The sequence below is a fragment of the Daphnia pulicaria genome, chromosome 8 (assembly GCF_021234035.1).
Source record: "Daphnia pulicaria isolate SC F1-1A chromosome 8, SC_F0-13Bv2, whole genome shotgun sequence".
Classification (NCBI taxonomy): domain Eukaryota; kingdom Metazoa; phylum Arthropoda; class Branchiopoda; order Diplostraca; family Daphniidae; genus Daphnia; species Daphnia pulicaria.
Genome location: NC_060920.1, coordinates 11439883 through 11461561, shown reverse-complemented (window position 1 = coordinate 11461561; position 21679 = coordinate 11439883). Strand labels below are relative to the sequence as shown.

Sequence of the window (21679 nt, the reverse complement as noted above, 5' to 3'; positions counted from 1 at the left end):
CATGTTTTGGTAAATATTAAAGTGTTCTAAGAGTAGAAATCATAAATTAAAAACCAAACTTTACATGACCCATAAATGTGAAATCACAATAATATTTTCGCATTTTGAAGGAAATTTAAATGAAATATTATCATGCTTCTTTAAAGGGGAATTTAATTTAAGATATAATAATATATACAGGGCTATTGTCTAAGCAACAAAGCTTGGCGAATGGTGAAATAGCCATCTCACCGACATCTCACATAACAAAGTTGGTACCATCCTGAGAAGAGAAATTTGAGTCATGAAGTTCAACTTGTGTGACAAGAGTAGCCTAATAGTAGAAACATGTTTGAATGCTCTGATGCCTCTCATGTATGACAAAAGCATTGTTAGAAAAGGCATAGAGAAAAAGCGCTCTTTCAATCAAAGTAAATTTTAATGTTTAGATCTTTTTAGATAAACAAAGAAATTAAAAATATTCTCGTTGGAATATTGGGCCTAGCTATTTACCGTCAAGTCAAGTTCAAGTCAAGTAGTGTCAAAAATTCATGTACTTTACTAACAGCTAAACTCTCCTGTCCTGAAATTTTTCAGCATTTCAATCCGAACGTGAGTGAAATTTGGCAATGGGTGAAACGAAAAGGCCTGCATTTCATTTCCATTCCGCCTTCGCTCAACATATTTCAGAAGTAGACCGTTTCCGCATTGTTCTCTTTTCCCACCATTGTCTGCTCAATGTTGTCTTGAAAGTAAATCGTGTCGTGCAGACTCATGATATCTCGAGGCTCTGCTAGGCGGAATAAAGACAAATTTCGTACCTTGGCCGTGAACTCCTTGATTACTTTCTCCATCACGAAACCAATATCTGCCATTTCCTGGCGCAAAAGACAATCCTGAAATAAAAACGAAACAAATAGTACGAGCAATTACTTTATCTTCCATGCAATTTCATTTACACTTTATATGCTTTTTTTAAACGACAGACTAGTAATGTATAAAAAAAAGCTTAACAGTACTGTCGCTCAAACCTAGGACAATTATCACCAACTGATATTTACCAAGACAAAACAATTTCCATAAACTTTACTGGAAAAATCGAACGCAATTTTCAATTTATTTTAAAATTAAAATTAGTGTTGCCTTTTTCAATTGCATTCTGAATGAAGATCGGAAAAGAATCGTCCCAGATGTGACGATGAACTATAAAACGAGATTCTTACCCTTCAAAGACTTGCACTCGGTTTGTTGCTCGATAATTAATTCAATTTAGTAGTTGCTTCAACCTAGTTGTCAAAGCCGACTTTTTTCTTCCATTTGTAGAAGAAATTCTTTAACAATCGAATTTTGTCGATTCGGCAATTAAAATCTTTTTAAATAAAACTTGTGATAGATATAATGGAATAAATATGAATGGACTAGTAAGTGAGATTAATCTAAAACGGCCCACCTCTTTTCCTAACAAGTCGTTTGAAATTTGCGAAAAATGGTATCGCTGCTTTTTTTATTACCACATCAAACTTTTATGCATAAAACAATAGAATGAGATTACACGAGGATTTCCCTACGGAATGAGTAAAGTAGGCATTTTGAAGCCAACATTCCCCTTAACCTACGCTTATTCAAATGGAAGTGAACTATAGTTAGAAATTGCTTGCCTTTTAATGTCCCTCCGACCAGCTCCTATCGTGAATGTGTGGCAACACTAGAGCCGAAATTTTGGTTCTGCATCCTGCGAATTAAAATAAGAAATTTGATTTGTTAGTTCGTGTCAAAATGTATTAGATAAATCACGTTAAAATACCGAGGAAAAAAGAACTGGTAAAATGTTGAGGTCTTCAAACCGCTGCTGTCGTTATGTCTTTCGAGATGAACTAGCAATTCCGCGAGGTGGACAAAGTGCTGATGGTCCTTAGATAAACTTCTATGGGGTCGGGCTAAAGGGCTTTAAAAGCTAATGCGAAATTAGCGCAAAACTTGATGCGATGCCAATTCTAAATTGGCATGGTTGATTAGCCTAGCCGTGGAAGGCGGAACTTTATCCATAGGAGTAGCTGGGTGTTGGAACAGAAAGATTATAACACAAAATAAGGAAAATTGGTTTTGAAATAATTTCGAACTAACCGACAGGGATACAATAGGCTGCGGACAAATTTGCTGACGGTGATTGGTAAGCGAAGTTGCTGGGATAACCGTATCCGTAAGAGTACAAGAATTGATTCCAAGCATTTTGATCGGGAATTACTTCGCCAGACATGCAGGATGCAACCCCAGCCCACAAAACCAACTGAAGAACGATCTGTCAACAATAATTCGTAAATTTCAATAAGTTTGATTGAAGTGGAAAGCAACTTACTTTCGAGTTCATGGTGGTGATGAATAAAAGAAGAGAAAATGTTATTGATGCCTATTACGAAATTAAAAAAAAAAAAAATCCGAAAATTATTTTTCAAACTCACCTGTTTGGCAAGAAATTTTGGTATAAGCATAGTATAGTAACAGAACGGTGATATTAACCTGAATATAGACTCACCGCACCGCGCACAGTTGGCGCAGTTGCAACGAAGTAACTGAATACAACGAAGCGAGTACAGATGCCAGTTTTACTACACAGATGCGTCCCCAATAAATATCTCCTTAGTAGAGTCTGTATGCAATTATGCTAGTTGAAGTGGAAGGAAGAACAATTCCTGGAAATATACCAAACAAATTTTATTTACTTAAACATGCACAGAAACAACCTGCACAAGACTTACCCAATTTTCAATTATCCTGTGGCTATGGGTTAGTTTCTTAAATTTAAGGTTACTGGTGAGTTAGAAATGAGTGAAAACGATCTAATTAATAATCCATCGCCGAAACATTTAGACGAAATCTGGGCTGTTTGCGAACTATACCGCCAATAACGGCGTCGATATTCCAACTCGTTGACGGTTTTTCTTCAACAGCGACATTTTGTTGCCAAATTCAACTGTGGTCACTGTTGATCCACATATAGACTGGAGATTGGCAATTCTGCCATTCAAAGGCTAAACACTGGGTCTAGACCGTCTAGTGTTCAAATTTCAGGTTGGGGTAGGTGTGGTTGACATTGAAGATTGAAAATTCACTTTGTTGTTTAAATTGATCTTCATCAAAACATTACTGCACTAATAAATGCAGACTTTAACTGTTGCACTGTCCCTTAAAACAGCAACTGTTGACCAAGTAATCAAAGATACCAAATTGCTTGCAACACCAATCACTCTTTCAGCACGAAGTATGGACTTTAAAAGTCAATGCCAGAGAACCAGTCTATCCTTTACATCACTTCTTGTACTAATGTAATCTGGGAATAACAGGCTGTTTTGAGAAATGTTCTTGACTTTTTTCTGCTTTTGCGTCAACCACGTGTACCGGAAACTCACAACACACAGGGATAGAACACACAGAGACAACTTGTTAACCATTTTAAAAGCATCACTGAAATTCACTCAAATACAGTCAAACTAATCAATTGATGACATTTCTTTGTTACAGTATGTTTGTTCTCAAACTGATGACTTCTCACATATTCACTTTCCTTCGTCTTCCGTCTACAACCGGAAGGCGGGAAGACGCAGACGAATGAAGTAGCGAGTATTGGAAGTTTGGAACTGAGAAGCGGTGTTGCTAAACTTCCTATTGCTAATTAATATTATTTTTAATAATAATTCCTGATTATTCTATAATATTTTATAATTTATGATTTCATAGTCAAGGAAAAATTCTGATAAAGTCAACAACAGTAGAAAAAACAGGATCCAAAATTTGAAGGATAAAAACACCGTTCATCTGTATCTATTATTATGTATTTAATCGTTTCCACGTAATCGTATTGGATTGTACAATATCATAGGATCTGTTACAAACTATTATAGTATATTTTGCTTGGGCAAATATCACTTAATAAGCGAGTCCGTGATGGCCGTATCCGAGTCCGTGGGCGTGTCCGTGGGCGTGTCCGTGTCCGTGGCTGTTTGATCCGTGGCTCACGACTTTGTTAATCGCGGTGTAACCGGAACTGCCGTGATTGTGTCCGTAGTTGGATCCATAGCCGGCTCCATATCCAGCTCCATATCCTGTAACATCACATAAGACAAATTATTAGCACATAAGAAAGACACAAGTATAAAAAATGCTTTGTTATTCCTTGCCTCCGTATCCGCCGTATCCTCCGAGACCTCCATATCCATATCCGGCGCCATAACCCAAACCGTGACCATAACCTGATTGGACACAAGAGATTCTTACGTTAAGTAATGAGTCATTTTAAAAGCTAAATAAGTGATCAACGTACCGCCATAACCAGCACCAGCTCCGTAACCGTATCCTAGGCCAGCGCCGTACAGTCCGTTGCCGTAGCCGAGTCCAGCACCATAACCGAGTCCAGCACCGTAACCGAGTCCAGCACCGTAAGCTCCGTACGCTCCGAGTGTTCCCTCGGCCGTTTGGAGATCCTTGCTGCTGTCAGAGTCGCTGCTGGCCACCGCTTGTTCCTCGACGGCCTGCTCCTTTTGCTCTTCAGCGGCCAAGGCGACGGCGACGAAGGCAACGGCAAACAAAACCTTAAAAATGTCAGGTGATCATTAATTAGTTTGATTTTTTTTAAATGATAGAATTCGACTTACTTTAAAGGCAATCATTTTGTTAGTTAGAGGAGATATTAGTTGTACTGGACACTTGAGACTTCAAGTCGAGTATGATTTTCTTCCTAATTTGCGCGGCTTATATACTTGGTGAAAGCCAAAACGTTTGACAGAAAATCGCAGATAGGCATAGACTTTGTTTCCCCAACAATACAGATAACAAATGGAGTGAAAGGTTTGTATCCTTTAATTTCGTTAATAGAAAGGGTGTTGGACTTTTGGACCTTCGAGTAAACAACAAAACTTTTCTTCCTGGTCATTCGACCGTGCCATAAAGTAAACGGTGAAGTGAACGGTGTAAAACAGTAAATTTCGATTCGACTTTTTCTACGTACTGCGCGTGAGAATAATTTATTCAACAGCGTAATACATGCATATAAATTGACACGCAGCCAGCGTTTTACATAGCGTCGACAACGTGAAATCGAGGAACGAATTTCAATTGATTAAACTGCCGATAAACCACGCCCTCGGTTATTGAGTGAAACAAACTATCGGTTAAAATTGATGTTTCTCATGCACTAGAGATTGAAAAGGAGATTGTTAGTCGTTAATTCATTGGGTGAAAAATTAAAAATTTTAAATGTTATTTGCATTATTGAGTATTACGTCCAACTGTGAATATCACCACAAAATAACTTGGGAATCAGGATTCACCCCGAAGGCACTGTAAGTAACCATTTTTAAAAAGCATGCAAAACACAATAACATCATCAGTAAATCAATTACTAGAAATCGGCGATAGAGAAGTTAATGTAAGCCAAAAAAAAAGCTGATCATTAATTCCATTAATGAAATTTATTGCTGTTACACAATAATGATCCGCTGAAAACTACTTCTTTTAAAATCAGGTGGGTAACATAGAAAAACTGAAACCAAGAAACCCGTTCCCGGCCAATAATAATGAGATTAAAATTTAAAAAAACCAACAATTAATCAAATTAAAAAAAAAAAAGAAAATAAAGGTATATAGATTATTAACGAGCTTATGTCAGGGCAGTTGCTATAACATCGTGCTGGAGGGTAGGTGGGGGGGGGGGGAGAAGGGAATATAAAATAAAATAATAATAATAATAAAAATAGAAAGGTGATGCTGCTGAGTATCGTTTCATTTAGGCTTTGATGGGGTAACCGTAAGCGTAACCAAAACCACCGGGATGCGGATATCCTGCGTAAGGATAATAGCCGGGATAGGCATAGGCGTAAGCCGGCTGGGTGATCAGCTTGGCCGTTGAAGCTGGAACTTTATCCGTACTAATGGCTAAAGATATTAGAAAGATTTATATTACACGATCATCATTAAAAGCTGGTTGCATAAATAACACGTAAGATTTGAATCTTACCGGCAGGGTAGGTGGCGGCCAAAGGAACTGATGGATAGGCGAAGCCGGGATAACCGTACCCGTAAGAGTACAGGAACTGTTCCTCAGCATCTTGATCGGGAACAACTTCATCGACAGAATTCATCGGCATAGAAGATGCCACCACAGCCCACAAAGCCAAAAGAAAAACGATCTGTCGATAAAAATATTTCGTACACATAATTTAATAACTTTTAATTCAATCAAGTCTTAGCTATGGCATAAAAAATTAAAATAAAAACTTACTTTCGAGTGCATGGTGATGGTGAGGAAGAAGAAGAGGAAATGTTATTGATGCCAGTTGCTAAGGAACTGTAAAGCTTCTCTCAAACTCAGTCGACTTTTATACAGCCAAGACATTTGATGGGCGAGGAATACATGTAGGAGAAGCCGCGTGAGCATGTAGTAACCTTGAAGCCGCCAATGTCAAAGTCACCTCCCCGGGCGGAGGAGGATCTAACACCGCAGAAGGCGAAAACAAAGAACGAAACCGCCATCGGTCATCTTCGTGCAAGCCAAAAAATCAACTATACGTATACAACAACAGCAGAGCAGCAGCTAGCGCTCAATTCGACCGGTTATTCCGGCAGACCCAGTCCCCACCCATATCGAACGTTGACTCCTGAGGAGTGGTAATTTCACGGAGGCGCCAATGTATACATTTAAAAAGGAAAAAGAATATAAATAACAATCAAAATGTATGTTCTTATATTAGTAGATATGGCCGGCGTGCGGCAAATGATGGAAACATGAATTATGCAGGTTTGATGTAACATTATCGACAATGCCGGATATGCGATTACCGATGGGCGCTTTGGAGTTTGCAACACCACAAAGTCAACACGGCACGGTTGTTGCGTTGTTCTTCTGCAAATATCGTATTCATCGTTGTAAATTCTTGACCGTTCCATAGGCCACTCTGGCGCCAATTTTCAAAGTCAGAAAAATAACACAACGTATAGTTTAAGATGTTCATATTGTATTGTCCGATTTAGTTGATGCAACATAGTAGGAATTGAATAAAATGGAAAGAGGATTGAAGGGCATATTTGGAAGCCCTTCACGCTACAAAGTGCGTATTAGAATGAATACACTTGGCTGGTTCAAATAATAAATTGCCCCATTGAGAAAACGGATAAAGGATATAAGCGCGGTCGAGTATACAGATGCCCATGTCTTCTCTGCTGGATGATATAATAAGCAGCAGCAGCTGGATGAAAGAAAAATTAGCCCTGCAATAATAAAGGTGATTCGACACATTTTACAGACCATACATGGAAATTGCAAAGTGAATCAATCTTACCTTTTCTGCCATAAAGTTGAAATAATTCATACTGACTCCGCTACATTAGCCGCAAGGCGTCCAAATGCTAGAACTTAATGAGTAAATAAATATTAAACACAACCGGTGATTAGAAAATAATTAAATAAAAAATCGCCGTCATTTACCTACACCATTGCTGCTGGCAGCCCCGCGTTCTCTTCAAGTCACGAAGAGTCGAGACCGACTGCAAAAAGTCTCGTCGAATTTCGTCGATTAAATACTACCTCGATTAACCGCAGTCTCAGCATTCCTACGAGGAAACAATCATCAGGTGTTTGCTCACGATATCATCTTTTATGTCATCTGGCAAGGTGACCCCCTTTTGTCCGAGCCCCTATAAACACCAATAAAAAGCGGGAACATTAAATTACAAAATTGCCGAACGTTTTGCAGGACGGCTTTTTCGTGAAAACGACAACAACAACAACAACAAAGGAAAAATGGAAGTGAATTTTTAAAACCACATCGTCATCACCGCCGCGAGGATTTTTTTTTTTAACCATCGGGGCTCCGCATCACAGCAATTTCTCACGAAATCATTTTTATATTTCTCCTTCAGTCACGCGGTCACGCTTGCCTGGATATAAAAGAATATCAAGGTCGTTTCTAGAGAGAGCTTCCCAAGTTCAAGTTCTTGGCAAGAAATAACAGCAAAACCGCGCCGCCCAAAAGTACAAATTTAAAAAAAGAATGAAACGACATGGCGAACCAGCACCAGCACACAAAAGAAGGAAAAGTTTTCTTATTTCGCTGTGGGAATTTTGTATTTCTCTTTTTCTTCGCGTTCAACCGCCGCTTTGGAGGGCACCTTGAAAGTCAGTTCGGTCGTTACTCGCGTTGCGTCGTTTATTCATGAGGACCTTTCCCATGCTTGTCTGGTAAAAGAAAAACAAAAATGAGAAAGAGATATCTAAACTTTCTCTGCGTTATTTTTTGTTTTTGTTTTTTCACGAATTGAATATACAAAAGACGGGAGCGTGAAGTCAAGAGAGACGCAAATGGTGAACCATCGAGCACGGCCCACTTGTACAATTCCCGTGTTAAATCAAATATATAAATGCCCTGCTGCTGTGTTACCGTTCTGGCATGAATCTCGACATGTTCATTTTTTTTTTTACCTGTTTATAGTTATACACCTGTACGGATGAGGTGGATGTTTTTTTTTTTTTTCACTTCAAATTTCGTTTTAATTTGGCTCGACTGTTTGATTTTGGCGGCACAAAAAATAGTTAGACTCATGCAGCGAAATTCACCCTGCGGATATCTGTGCAGCAATGCTCGAATTATATGACGAATCACTTTCAATCGTGGAAATTGCGGATAAAAAAAATAGAAGAATATAATGAAACTTTCACCGACATGAATTCGCATAAAAAATTTCGCACCGAGCTGAGCAAAATGTTTTGTCGAATATGTCACCTGTAAGTAACAACGAATGTTGTCGCGTTACGACAAAAGATATTTATAGAGTTGATCATAAGTGTATGTTTCTGACATTAAAACAAAATCGAAACCATTGGATTTTTTTAGAATAAAATAGAATCTCGATGAAAATGGTTGGCGTGAAATACAATAAATGGAATTAATGGGACCGGTGTCAATTAATCGAAATGCGGATGGGAATTAATAGGCAGCGATGCCTCCGACTCCACCAAGGGCATGGCCAGCGCTTCCAGAATGATGTCCGCCGGATCCTGAGTTGTGGCTTTGATGGCTGATCACTTTGTTGAAACTTTCGTAATTGGAGTGGCCCTGGTTGTGGCCGTGGTTCGATCCGTACGCGTTTTTGTGGTTAGCGCCGTATCCTCCCCCGATTCCGCCATAAGCTCCGATTCCGCCGTAAGGCACCACCCCAGCTCCGTAGTGACCGGCTCCATATGCTCCGACTCCGCCGTATCCCCCAAGGCCTCCATAACCCCCGTATCCCCCGTAGGCACCAGGATAAGATCCAATTCCGCCAAGGGCCAGGCCGTTGCCGTAGCCGAGCCCATGACCGTAGAGGCCGTGGCCGAATTGGCCGGCGCCGTAGAGTCCGTTGCCTAATCCGTAGCCGCCAATGTGCGTCTCTTCCGTCTTCAAGTCCTTTGCGGCCCCCTGTTGCTGTTCCTCTTCCGCCGAACTGACGGCAACTGCCACACAAACGAGGGCCAGGAAAACCTGCTAACCAATTGCAATCGTTGGGTTATTTTTGGACATCCGCAAATAATCGGAAGCTGATTAACTTTACCTTAAATGCCATCATTTTCAAAATTGAAGTTTAGAGGGAACTGCTGGGCTGTTGAATGTCCAAGTGAGGATCTGATGAATTCCATCCACTTCATGTTCGTTTTATACTTAGGCCTAGAAATGAGAAATGAGAAAGTCGCCATTTGAGTATATCAAGTGCCATTTCTTTTGACTTCGAGGAAATGAATGAACAATTTGATCTGAATGATCTGAGAAGTGAAGGGCAATGTCACCCACACATTTTGGGGGAAATATGTTTCGGCAGACCAGAAAAAGTTTCGGACCATAAAACATTTAAAATCTTTTCTTGTTGGGAATCGATCCGTTAAAGAGCCACGCCTGGTCCTTTTCTCATTAATTTTGCCGTCGTCATAGTTTAGAGAAAGTTGATCAAAAAGAATCAAAAATTTGAATTTTGCATTCCACGGTTGTTCAAGGCCAAACTGGTCATTATCGTGTTTTCTGGGTCAATTCCCGTCACCCAGTAAAAGTTTTGATGATAAAACAAAAGTTAAGTCATAGTATTTTCAAGACCAAATGAATATGTTCGTATTTTTTTTTCCTTTGAACCAAAATTGAACAAATTTGTTTCGCTAAATTTGTCTCTCAAGTTACACATGGATGAACTTGTTTTTTTTTATTTTATTTTAAAAACTGGACGATTATGTAACAAATCCTAACAGGCTACTATAGGAAAAATTAATGTTGCGTGCGCTTATTAGGTCGCCAATAATTTTTCAGTCCAAATATTTGTCGAGTCCGTTCATGACCAGCCATGCAGTTTATTATGCACAATTAAACTAAAGCTAATACAGCGTATAAGAATCGCCATGGAGCTTTTTCACATATTGTTAACGTCGTAATTTTTCAGAGTTTTTTTTTAAATATCGCTCTTTAATCCCCGTATTTTCAGAAAATTTACCAAATTCACTTATTTAGAGCAGCAGTAAAATTATACAAGACACGTATGTATGCTTCAATACTATGTATATTTGCGGCTAATAAATTCCAAACAGCTCTGGTTGACAGGTAAATATTATCATAGAGATTTATAGACTCAATTGAATCTGAGGATGTTAATAGGCGAGTCCGTGGTGACCGTAGCCGTGCCCGTGACCGTAGCCGTGTCCGTGGGCGTGTCCGTGTCCATGGCTGTTTGATCCGTGGCTCACGACTTTTTTTACGGCGGTGTAACCGGAACTGCCGTGGTTGTGTCCGTAGTTGGATCCATAGCCGGCTCCATATCCAGCTCCATATCCTGTCACATCACATAAGACAAATTATTAGCACATAAGAAAGACACAAGTATAAAAAAATGCTGTGTTATTCCTTGCCTCCGTATCCGCCGTATCCTCCGAGACCTCCATATCCATATCCGGCGCCATAACCCAAACCGTGACCATAACCTGATTCGACACAAGAGATTCTTACGTTAAGTAATGAGTCATTTTAAAAGCTAAATAAGTGATCAACGTACCGCCATAACCAGCACCAGCTCCGTAACCGTATCCTAGGCCAGCGCCGTACAATCCGTTGCCGTAGCCGAGTCCCCCATAACCGAGTCCAGCACCGTAACCGAGTCCAGCACCGTAAGCTCCGTACGCTCCGAGTGTTCCCTCGGCCGTTTGGAGATCCTTGCTGTTGTCAGAGTCGGTGCTGGCCACCGCTTGTTCCTCGACGGCCTGTTGCTCCTTTTGCTCTTCAGCGGCAAAGGCGATGGCGACAAAGGCGACGGCAAACAAAACCTTAAAAATGTCAGGTGATCATTAATTAGTTGGATTTTTTTTTAATGATTTAAGTCAACTTACCTTGAAGGCAATCATTTTGTTAGTTAGAAGAGTTATTAGTTGTACTGGATACTTGAAACTTCAAGTCGAGTATGATTTTCTTCCTAATTTGCGCGGCTTATATACTTGGTGAAAGCCAAACGTTTGACAGAAAATCGCAGATAGGCATAGACTCCATTTCTCCAACAATACAGACGATAACAAATGGAGTGAAAGGTTGTTTTTATTTGGCATGACATTGCAGCGCCAACAATGAATATTATGTACTAGCAAACAAAGGATTCTTTCATTAAAGTCATCCGACCGCGAAAAGTATCGTTGGTATTATACAGCCCTTGTTGGATATGGAAATGGCTTATAGCCTGGCATATTTTAAAACGTGCATTTCATGTAAAGCTACTTTTGATTGGAAATTGCCTATTAAACATTATTTTAATTAATCAGATAATTCCGTTTTTGCTACACTGATAATAGTGCAATGGCATGAGCAATGCCTCTGAGACATCGGCTCTTGTTTCCCCCCATATGAAAACATTCACAGAAATGATGACGTCACACAGCATAGCTTTTCCTAGTTGTTCTACATACCTGTACGCAGACCACAGTCAGACCGAAATCAACTTGTCTCAGGTCCATTGCCAGAAACTTGATGGTCGAGTTTTGTGATGGGCAGCAGACAAAAGGGACTAACCAGCAGCGTGACTAAAATTGTGGCACTTGTTGTACGTTGCCCATGGCCCACAGCGATATGGAATGGATGAATGAACGGAATCGTGGCTCCGAGTCCAGCAGCACCGATAGCCTACATACCTGTGTCTATATAGATAAAACAAGACCGGCAATATAATATACAAGATGACCCGGTTTTCTCTCTCTCTGCTGAGAGTTGATCGAAAACCGATCGAGATTGCGCCGTTCAACTAAACATGATCCCTGCGCTATTCAAACCTGTCACAACGCCAAACTTTCTTCCCATTTCAGATCGGTCTCTTATAGACACACAAAATTGGGGACTCCCGGCTGCTGGAAACTCGACATCCCGCCGGTACCTTCCGTTATTCAGAATTTTTGTATTTTTTTGTTTGTTTGATTGTTAAAGTTAAACGCAGTGTGCAGCACAATTTTTTTATGTATAACGATGATGGGATCGTGTTTTTGTGAGCTGATCCTTATCTTTGGACGCGGGTGAGAGCGCCGCTTCCAGGAATTCCATGGCACCGCAACTTTTTATACATTTCGATTCTGATTCTTGTGAAATCTCCATTTTATTCCATCGCTCTGTCAAATGTTTGAAAGATGCATGGGGCTGCATGTACAAAAAAAGAAAAAAAAAATTGACACTCGCACGAATAGACTAGCTGTAATAATGCTGTTTACTAGGAAATCACGACGTAGGAACCCCGGAAAAAGGAGAAAGAGACAACCGGTGCTTTTTGTGTGGTAACAATAACACGTCGTGACCAAACATGGGTGGAAATAAAAAAAGGTTTGCAAGTGATACCTTATATACTGTACCAACAGGCACAATGGTGTGCATAATATCGTGCACACGTTTAAATAAAAAAAATAGCAGCAAATCGGACAGTTTAGTTTCATTTATATGCCGATCATTATAAGAAAAAAGGAAAAATCTAATTTGGTTGATAGTTGCTGGTTAGACTTTCTCTCTCTATTTCTCGGTTATTTTACATGCGTTATTTATTTTTTGTTGAGTTATGTTCGCAGTCGAAAGTTGGACATCGAGACCGTGGCGCGGGAATTTGTTTTATGGTTGCGCACGATGACGTGATCGCTCGCCGATACGCTTTAAGTCGATAAATAAACAAATAATTCCAATTTTTTAAGAATATCGTCCACTAAATATTAACCAGAGTTGATTTGCATAAAACTCAGTGTTGATTACTGATGCGAGGGAAATAAAAAGAACTGGAATTAGTACTTTTAAATGATCAAGTTCGAAAGTTGTCAGCATATTTTTTTGTTTGGCGCTAGCTAGACGGGTGTATGACGCAATTCAATCAACCCATTGGACAACGGGGAAAAACCGCTTGCGAAATTGTGTTACGATGCCACGCGAATCGGAAAACAACTTTATTGGTTCGACTACAGATTGATGTCAGATAAAGTTCTCCCTGCGGCCATCTTTTTATTATTAGATGAAGGGAAGGATAAAAAGACAACTCCAAATTCATTCAAACAGCGACGAGAGTATACAAATTCTTTTCTTTTTTGTGTGTAAAATATAAAAAATGTCTATAGAAAATTGAGTCGCATATTTCTATCGAGGAGATACACAACACGGACTAGGATAGAAGTGAATTCTACTATATGTAGAGTCTATAGGATCTCTATTTTATTTATATATGTGCCAGTCTGTTGTTCGGAATGAAAATCATGAAAACTTGTTTCCATTCAAGGTAAATTCCTTTGCCTCACCTTGCTGGTGATCGACAGACAGCGACATTATGCATAAATTAATTCTCGTTTTTCTTTTTTCTTTTGGGGGGATGCAGTTTGAAGGTCCTTGATTCTGGCTGCTCTCGTTTGGTCAGTCATGGCCACCGCTGCAGACACTCCCGTTGGAAATTGCGACGACTAACGGGGGGAACCAAAATAAAATATCGCCCAGCAAATCAATCGCATAACTTGATCAGCGCAATTTCCCGTTATCGCCACAATTAGACTGCTGGGTATACAAGCTGGATAAGACAATGCAGGATTTGTCCATAAGTAGCTTTTATACAGACGCGGTGCCGGATGCAGCTGTGTGGGTGGCGGACGGACTTGGCACGCAATCCTATGTGAATATAGCTACAAGGTAGATTTCTCTCTGCTCTCTCGGTTTCTACACGACCATTTCTGTCAAAATGACCCATATAAATAATCAGCCAAAGCAACGGAGCAGGTGTTCTGGACTTGAAACAATGCCCATGTTATTAGATATTCAACAAACACATCACGAACGATTTGACACCTTGAAGCGAAAAATGAAAAGAAATTTAAAAAAATGAAAGAAATTCAAGTCCACTCATTATCCGGTATTTATTATATGCACAGGAACCACCAGGAGCCACCGGGTACTTGCTCCTAATAAAAGAGGCCAAGGTCCACGGCTGCTCACACTCTAGATGTCTCGTTACACACACACACGTCAAGAAGGTTGGCCGCCAGACTATATAGAGGGACTCTCGACATTCATTCATAGATCAGGCACTTTGATTTGCTGTGAACTGTGTTCATTCCCACAGCGTATATATTATGGCAACAACATATATCCATATAAGCTCATTTCCATCTCGGCTAAAGGTCGACTAGAAAATTGAATTCATTCCAGACAACAAGGCAACTGCTGCAGGTGTAGAGTATAACCAAGGTTTCTCTGCAGACCTCGTCTGTCTACCAGATATAATTGTATTTTTACACATTTGAGCTAGTTTTCTGGGTTTTTTTTTTTCTCGTTTGAGATTATCAAAAGTTTTCTGCAGATCGCACGATTAAATAATGGAAAAATAGGTCGCCCGCTCTGTGCAACTCGATAATTATTTAGACATTCGGTGTAAGCCTAGGCTTTGCCAAATAAAAGAATCGTGTGTACACCTGTTGTTCGACGGCCTTATAGCCTACATGTACGTACCTACTGCGTAATATAGAGAGAAGCTAAATCAGGCGCATAGTTACGTAAAATGACGTGAAAGAAACAAGGCCGGAGCTGCACCCCGCTAGCAGTCAAATATGGTTGAGGTTTTTGATTTTTATTGTCGCATAATAATAATTTTAAAAAATCAGGACCGGCGGCAGTGAGAGGATATCCACACATGGCTAAAACGAGAACCTTGTAACATATTGAAACTATATAACTATATTGTTTGGACTGCTACTGCCTACTTCATGCACGTGTGTGTCGTAAAAGCCAAAGAGGACACCATTAACATGAAGGTAAAAGGGGGGCTCAGAAAAAAGAAACAAAGCAAAAGTGAACTGTCTTATTTAGCTATCCTTGTTAGGAAATTACAATACACAATTTCTTATTTAATATTACCCTGCTGGTTGTTGTGTGTTGCTAAAAAAAGGTTGCTAAAGGGCTCGTGCAGATGTTGGATATTTGTGAAACTCTCGATTTCTCAACGTATTAGTCTATTTTCGTCCGTGAAGCGGATGTGTGTGTGCTATATAATACCTGCTGTCGAATAGACGCAGGCACCTCGTGCACGTGCCCTGAAAATCAATCAGATGATTCAAAGATGAAAATGTACTGATGATGGAGGATTCATTCCGCAAAGAAATAATCAATCCCATCTCAGCAGCACGGTATATATTGGGTGAAATGTGTTAGGTATTATCGGGCAGCGATACCCGTATTCTGAAAAATGCATATGCATTATAGGCATTAACCTACTGAGATTGGGGATTGGCTTTCGCAATAATGTAATTTCGCTTTCGGGCTCGGATCATTTATATTTTTTCTTTTCCCCTTTTTCTTCTTCGATCACAGAGCCCTTTGGGCCGTTATTAATGTTTTATTAGGTCAGAAAAACAATTCCCGCCTACCGAAAATTAAAACAATTCGAAATGAAATGGCGGCCAACGAGCACATATTCAAGGGCATCACAATCGGCCAGTTATGTAAGAATGAAATATTTCTCTTGTATATGGCTGGCCAGCAGCATATTATATTACCAGTGCATCAACTTTGCAAGATTAGATTATAGTCGAAAGAAAGAAGGTCCATTTACTCGGATACTCAGAAATTTAGAATTTCGAGATATTGAACGCGATTAAATAATTATTAACGTATTACATAACTACGATTGATGGCAACCGGTTTTCCGAGTATATAAAATCATCCATACGCATATAAAGTTATGTCGATATTCCACTCCAATGAAACAGAAAGTGAATTCGGTTTTTCCGCTTTTATTTTTCCACGAAAAGAAAAAAAGCCTGCTGGACGGAATCCGGTGACGGCCGAAAATATAAAATTCGACATTTAAAAATTTAAAATTTGTGGCGGCTATTTGAATGAGCCAGACAGTCTCGGTGATTTCCTAACTTTTTCTAAAAAAATACTAAAAGAAAAATTATGAGTTGGTCATTTTGGAAAGTCATCGCATAGTGCTGCGCTGCTGCACCTATATCCACACGTCTATGTTGCCTTCGATAAGAGTATCGCATAATAGGCTACTACCGGTGCCTCGATTTTTTTTCTTTTAAGGTGGAAAACAAAAAAAGAAAAAGGGAAAAAAAATAACCGAAATCCTGTTTGTTACTTTCTGACGATAGTTGAGCATGTGGGGTCGGTCTAGTTTTCGCTGGCAGCTTCCTTTCACTCGTCCTTGGTTTCCATCGGCAACATGTGTAGAGAGAAAAAATCAACTCGTGTGTTGGATGATATTTTCCCCCTTTTACTGGGGCGGTCGCATATGCGTACGGTGCAAAAATGTTTATTTTTTTCAGCCGCCGCCAGTATAAAAGCGAGACCGTTACAATTCCATCGTCACACTTCCACCAGCTCCTTGTTCTCCTGGACATCCATTGGTCAGTCCTCTCTCAGTTTGTTTGAAGAATTCGAATCCAGTCAACCAGAATGGCGATTATCAAAGTAACATAATCCACATCCGAAAAGGCTGCTCACATTTTACTTATCGTTTTTGCCATTCATTTTGTCCTGATTCCTTCGTTGGATGGACCATCTTGTATAGATTGCGTTGGTCTTTGTGACGTTGGCGGCTGTGGCTTACGCCACGGAGGTGGCCGAAGAGGTCGAGGATTTGGAGTTGGCCGAGTCCAAAGGCAAGAAACACGGTGGAAGCAGCTACGGGTACGGAGCTTCCAGCTACGGCTACAGCGCACCCAGCTACGGCTACAGCGCACCCAGCTACAGCGCTCCTAGCTACAGCGCTCCTAGCTACGGCTACAGCGCACCCAGCTACGGCTACAGCGCACCCAGCTACAGCGCTCCTAGCTACAGCGCTCCTAGCTACGGCTACAGCGCTCCTAGCTACAGCGCTCCTAGCTACGGCTACAGCGCTCCTAGCTACAGCGCTCCTAGCTACGGCTACAGCGCTCCTAGCTACGGTTACAGCGCTCCTAGCTACGGCTACAGTGCGCCCAGCTACGGAAAGGGCAAAGGCAAAGGCAAAGGCAAAGGCAAAGGCAAAGGTGCCAGCTACTACGCCGCCCCCAGCTACGGAAGCTACGGCAGCAGCTACGGTGGTGCTTATGGTGGTGCTTACAGCTCAGGATACGGCAGCCACGGATACGGCTACGGAGGTATGAAACTTTGGCTCGGTGAAAAATCACGAGATTCTTTCATAATAAGATTCTAATCATTTTCTGAAATTTGGATTCAGGCAAAGGAAAGGGAAAGGGCGGTTATTAATCAACCATATAATCCAACCTCCGCATCATTACATGCATCACGTTTCAATATTTGTAATCATGTCTGTCCTATACAATACCCTCCCTTCCCGTTGTGAAGTGCAATGAGCTCAAGACTATTTTAATATAAATACAAATGTTAATACACAAGTATTTCTTCCACAACCAAACAAAAAATCAAATGCGTTCGCAATTTTTTCTCACGTTCATTTCAAATGCGCACTTTGATTGGCGGACCACGCCCAGCTATTTTTGAAAATGCACCGAAGTCATTTGGGGTGTGTATACCTATACACACAAACATATATACCGAATATAGAATTTCAGTCAGGATTATACTTTCTTCCAGTCAGTTTCAACAGCGGGACTTTGTTTTGATTATTCAGACTTCGATATTTTCGTATGTAGGTTGAATCGTCATTTGTAGGGCGACAGCCGACCGAACTTTCTACTTGGCGTTGCTCCGCCCTCTAAATGCGGACGGCGGATATGAATGTGAAACAAGTCCAGACGAGCTTAAAATATAATGTTGACTGTGAAATGCTATTTAAATCTTATGCGTGACATTCGGTCGCAAAAAAAAAAATAAAAAATAATAGAGAATAAATCTTGAAATAACTTTTAGTTGTGTGTCACTCAAGTGATACGTATATAAACATATCCCTGCGGCCATAAAAGTAAAAGCTGTAAAAGTCTAGCGAGGAATTAGACACCCAAACTGCTATGTATAGTATACAGGAGAAATCGCGTTCCTTTTTCAAAGAAATATGTGACGCAATAAAGTTCTTTTTGGGAAATATACAAGTCTGTCAACGGGTGTCAACAGCAGAGAAAAGCGAACTGTAAATGGCCACCCAAAAAGTGTCAGCTACAGTAACAATGATTTTTATCAACAATGATAGGCTACAAGGTCCGTATGTCCAAGGTGTTGAATTTATGTTGTCAATCCTAAATTGTGTAAATCTGGCAACTCCCTCCCTACCCTCTCTTCTCTCTCATCGAATGTTCTGTGTGTGTGTAACTCAGTCTGCTACTTGAGTGCGTTCTAATCTCGATCTAATCTTGTGTCGCAATCTCAAATACAAAGAAACGTAATCACAGTGAACAAAACGCGAGTCTCATATTAGTTAATATTCAACAGGTTATGGGCCCAGGTTCGCAATTGCTACCTACTTACTGTAATAACTGCAAAATAGGCTAAAAGTACTCACGTTGTTTCTAGAACAGAGCCAAGATGGCCACTGGAACTTTCTCTGCAAAAGATGTGTCGCACATTACGAAATTCAAGGGAGACCAATTTAGCTTCTATAAGTTTCAACTTAAACTTGTACTGAAGAATCATGCCCTACTCAAGATTGTTGAAGGTGATGAACAAAAACCCGCGGCCATTGTTCTCCTTGCTGATAATTCAAACAACGCTGCAGTCATCGCCAGAAATACTCAGATTGATGAATGGGACAAGAAAGACACTGCTGCACAAAACTACATTGTTGCTACTCTGGAAGAGAAGGTAATGAGAACCATTATGAATTGTAAGACTTCAAATTCGATGTGGATTCGTCTGTTAAATCAATATGAGCTGGCTTCTGTTGAAAACAAACATCTACTAATGGGCAAGTTTATGGCATATCAATATGACCCTACCCACGACATAATGTCTCATGTTTCAGCAGTTGAATCTCTTGCATCACAACTAAGTGATGTGAATTCACCAATCTCAAACGATCAAATCATAGCCAAGATCACATCTACTCTGCCACTAAATGGCAATCGCAACTATAGGTCCTTCATGTCTGCATGGAACAGTACTGATGATGCCATCAAGACACTTTCTCTACTAACGTCCAGACTTCAAGTTGAAGAAAACATGCTTAAGCTAACTGAAATGAGTGTCGACTCTTCAGATGGAGCATTCTTTGCAGGCAAAAAGAAGAATAAAGTCGTTTTCTCCGAGTCAAAATCAAGAGATTTTTCTTCACATGGTCGTCCTAAACCTATCTGTGGTCACTGCCGAAATCTCAACCGTAGAGCATCTCATCGTGAAGAAGATTGTTGGATAAAAGAGGCCTATCTCAAAGGAAGACAAGATGCTGGAAGTGAAGAAGCAATGCTGGCTCAACCTAGAAAAGAGAAAACACCTGCACCTGTTTTTGAGGATGATTATGCCTTCAAGTCAGCAGATCTACAACTCAACAACGAATGCTGGTATGCAGATTCGGGTGCCAGTGAGCATATGAGTGATCAGAAGTCCATCTTTCAGTCAATCACCCCCATCAATCGTGGTGACCGAGCAATCAAAGGCGTGGGAAAGAACAACGAAGCATTATATGCAACTGGAGTTGGAACTGTCATCATCAAGACCAAAGTAAATGGCGAATGGCATGATGGTTTGTTACGTAACGTCTTGTTTGTCCCAGATCTAGGAGCCAACCTGTTCTCAATTGGAGCCACAACGGAGCGTGGAGCCACAGCTACGTTCGACAAAAACGGCATGGAGCTCAGGAAAAATGGAAAAATAGTCGCTACTGGCTCGAGGATTCAGAAAAAGCTCTATTTGATGCATTTCACCAACTGTTCGTCGCCAAGCGTCACTGCAGCACTAGTAGCCAATCGTGTTCCTAACTCCTTGCAACTTTGGCACGAACGCTTGGGCCATGCGAACCACTCCGTTGTGCATCATATGCATTCGTCTAACTTAGTTGATGGCATCAAAATGGAAAAATCATGTAGTCCACCACCTTTCTGTGAGGGTTGCGTGTTTGGGAAACACCACCGACTCCCCTTCCCTACCAGTGGACGTACTCGAGCGACAGCAATTGGCGGACTCATACACAGTGATCTGTGTGGACCTATGCCTACACCATCTCCAAATGGATCGCTCTATTTCTTGACTTTCCGGGACGACTATTCTGGTTATGGCTTCATTCGTTTTCTGAAACGAAAATCGGAAGCCAACGAGCACATTCAAGATCTAATAGCACGTTTTGAAACTGAAACAGGACGATCGATTGTCATTTTTCGTTCTGACAACGGTGGTGAGTTTATGAGCAAGGATTTGATCCAATGGCTGGCTAAACGTGGAATCATTCATCAAACCAGCACACCAAAAACTCCTGAACAGAATGGTGTAGCTGAACGTTACAACCGTACCATCTTGGAATCTATGAAGAGTATGCTGCACTCGTCGACACTGCCCGTAAAACTCTGGGCTGAAGCTTCAGCAACCGCTGTGTACTTGCTGAATCGAGTTCCCTGCAAAGCCGTCCCGACGATGACACCTTACCAAGCGTGGCACGGTAGGAAACCGAATGTCTCACATCTTCATGTTTTTGGCTGTGATGCATATGCCCACATCCCAAAGGATGAGCGCACAAAGCTAGATCCAAAGGGTGTTAAATGTAATTTCGTTGGGTACTCAGAGACACAAAAGGCTTTCCGACTGTGGGATTCATCATCTGGAAAAATTAAAATCTCAAGAGATGTCATCTTCAATGAAAGTATTCAAGCACCTTCACTACTTCCGGTAGCTGTCCCTCGCACTGACCTAGAAACTGTCTCAGTAATTGGAGTGGGTGGGGATGCCTGCGAGGCATCCAACGGACGTGCCACCGTGTCCAACGATCAGCGTGGTCAACCTGCAAGTGACTCTGACATCATTGCGGAACCCTTCCATGGATTTGAACAGCCAGAAAAGCCGATTCTTGGAGATCACCATCTCGAACCCAGTGTGGACTCACCTCAAAGACCGTCTCGCATTCGGAAGAAGCCAAATCGGCTTATTGAAGATCCAAACTTTCTGAGCCACACTGATATGAACGTTGCCCCTGACGAAATTTTTGAACCGCAGACGTACCAGGAGGCGATCTCATGCCCAGAATCTGCAAAATGGATTTCGGCGATGGAGGAGGAGATGGAATCGCTACGATCAAACGAGACATGGCAGCTTCAACCACTACC

At 40.9% G+C, this 21679-nt stretch overlaps 5 protein-coding genes and 1 long non-coding RNA gene across 9 annotated transcripts; 1 reads left to right on the top strand and 5 right to left on the bottom strand.

Annotated features, from left to right (window-relative positions):
- Window positions 1–3787: 3787 nt before the first annotated feature.
- On the bottom strand, window positions 3788–4735 carry LOC124311450 (keratin-associated protein 19-2-like). Of its 2 annotated transcripts, none has more exons than XM_046775949.1 (4): window positions 4629–4735; window positions 4298–4565; window positions 4148–4226; window positions 3788–4081 (listed from the first exon to the last, which is right to left on the bottom strand). In XM_046775949.1, exons 1-4 carry the CDS (start codon window positions 4641–4643, stop codon window positions 3904–3906), a joined length of 540 nt encoding a protein of 179 aa, XP_046631905.1. In that variant the 5' UTR covers window positions 4644–4735; the 3' UTR covers window positions 3788–3903. The 2 variants fall into 2 exon arrangements, with proteins under 2 accessions (XP_046631905.1, XP_046631906.1); XM_046775950.1 differs by having other exon boundaries at window positions 3788–4079; window positions 4155–4226.
- Window positions 4736–4978: 243 nt separating this feature from the next.
- LOC124311520 lies at window positions 4979–6405 on the bottom strand. Its single transcript, XM_046776048.1, has 3 exons — window positions 6254–6405; window positions 5990–6161; window positions 4979–5907 (listed from the first exon to the last, which is right to left on the bottom strand). The coding sequence occupies exons 1-3, from the start codon at window positions 6263–6265 to the stop codon at window positions 5759–5761; spliced, it is 333 nt and encodes a 110-aa protein (XP_046632004.1). The 5' UTR covers window positions 6266–6405; the 3' UTR covers window positions 4979–5758.
- Window positions 6406–6966: 561 nt separating this feature from the next.
- LOC124311553 lies at window positions 6967–7605 on the bottom strand. Its single transcript, XR_006909836.1, has 3 exons — window positions 7457–7605; window positions 7311–7383; window positions 6967–7239 (listed from the first exon to the last, which is right to left on the bottom strand). It is a non-coding gene; the product is annotated as an uncharacterized LOC124311553 (long non-coding RNA).
- Window positions 7606–8796: 1191 nt separating this feature from the next.
- On the bottom strand, window positions 8797–9670 carry LOC124311443 (glycine-rich cell wall structural protein 2-like). 2 transcript variants are annotated; one of them, XM_046775939.1, is made up of 2 exons: window positions 9559–9670; window positions 8797–9488 (listed from the first exon to the last, which is right to left on the bottom strand). In XM_046775939.1, exons 1-2 carry the CDS (start codon window positions 9571–9573, stop codon window positions 8955–8957), a joined length of 549 nt encoding a protein of 182 aa, XP_046631895.1. In that variant the 5' UTR covers window positions 9574–9670; the 3' UTR covers window positions 8797–8954. The 2 variants fall into 2 exon arrangements, with proteins under 2 accessions (XP_046631895.1, XP_046631894.1); XM_046775938.1 differs by having other exon boundaries at window positions 8797–9491; window positions 9559–9667.
- An 857-nt stretch (window positions 9671–10527) lies between these two features.
- Window positions 10528–11471, bottom strand: LOC124311448 (keratin-associated protein 19-2-like). Of its 2 annotated transcripts, none has more exons than XM_046775945.1 (4): window positions 11366–11471; window positions 11035–11302; window positions 10885–10963; window positions 10528–10817 (listed from the first exon to the last, which is right to left on the bottom strand). In XM_046775945.1, exons 1-4 carry the CDS (start codon window positions 11378–11380, stop codon window positions 10634–10636), a joined length of 546 nt encoding a protein of 181 aa, XP_046631901.1. In that variant the 5' UTR covers window positions 11381–11471; the 3' UTR covers window positions 10528–10633. The 2 variants fall into 2 exon arrangements, with proteins under 2 accessions (XP_046631901.1, XP_046631902.1); XM_046775946.1 differs by having other exon boundaries at window positions 10528–10815; window positions 10892–10963; window positions 11366–11470.
- A 5344-nt stretch (window positions 11472–16815) lies between these two features.
- On the top strand, window positions 16816–17887 carry LOC124311417 (prisilkin-39-like). The gene is made up of 3 exons (XM_046775900.1): window positions 16816–16943; window positions 17044–17614; window positions 17695–17887. Exons 1-3 carry the CDS (start codon window positions 16929–16931, stop codon window positions 17721–17723), a joined length of 615 nt encoding a protein of 204 aa, XP_046631856.1. The 5' UTR covers window positions 16816–16928; the 3' UTR covers window positions 17724–17887.
- The last annotated feature ends 3792 nt before the right edge of the window (window positions 17888–21679 follow it).

What these genes read in the sequence shown, in the direction of transcription:
- LOC124311448 (XM_046775945.1), bottom strand. An exon ending in AGCTGGTGCTGGTTATGGCG is followed by an intron (nt 10,964 to 11,034) that starts GTACGTTGATCA and finishes GTGTCGAATCAG; the next exon opens with GTTATGGTCACGGTTTGGGT. An exon ending in GGCGGATACGGAGGCAAGGA is followed by an intron (nt 10,818 to 10,884) that starts ATAACACAGCAT and finishes ATGTGATGTGAC; the next exon opens with AGGATATGGAGCTGGATATG.
- LOC124311450 (XM_046775949.1), bottom strand. An exon ending in AGCTGGTGCTGGTTATGGCG is followed by an intron (nt 4,227 to 4,297) that starts GTACGTTGATCA and finishes GTGTCCAATCAG; the next exon opens with GTTATGGTCACGGTTTGGGT. An exon ending in GGCGGATACGGAGGCAAGGA is followed by an intron (nt 4,082 to 4,147) that starts ATAACAAAGCAT and finishes ATGTGATGTTAC; the next exon opens with AGGATATGGAGCTGGATATG.
- LOC124311417 (XM_046775900.1), top strand. An exon ending in CCACGGATACGGCTACGGAG is followed by an intron (nt 17,615 to 17,694) that starts GTATGAAACTTT and finishes ATTTGGATTCAG; the next exon opens with GCAAAGGAAAGGGAAAGGGC.
- LOC124311520 (XM_046776048.1), bottom strand. An exon ending in GGCCGCCACCTACCCTGCCG is followed by an intron (nt 5,908 to 5,989) that starts GTAAGATTCAAA and finishes TAATATCTTTAG; the next exon opens with CCATTAGTACGGATAAAGTT.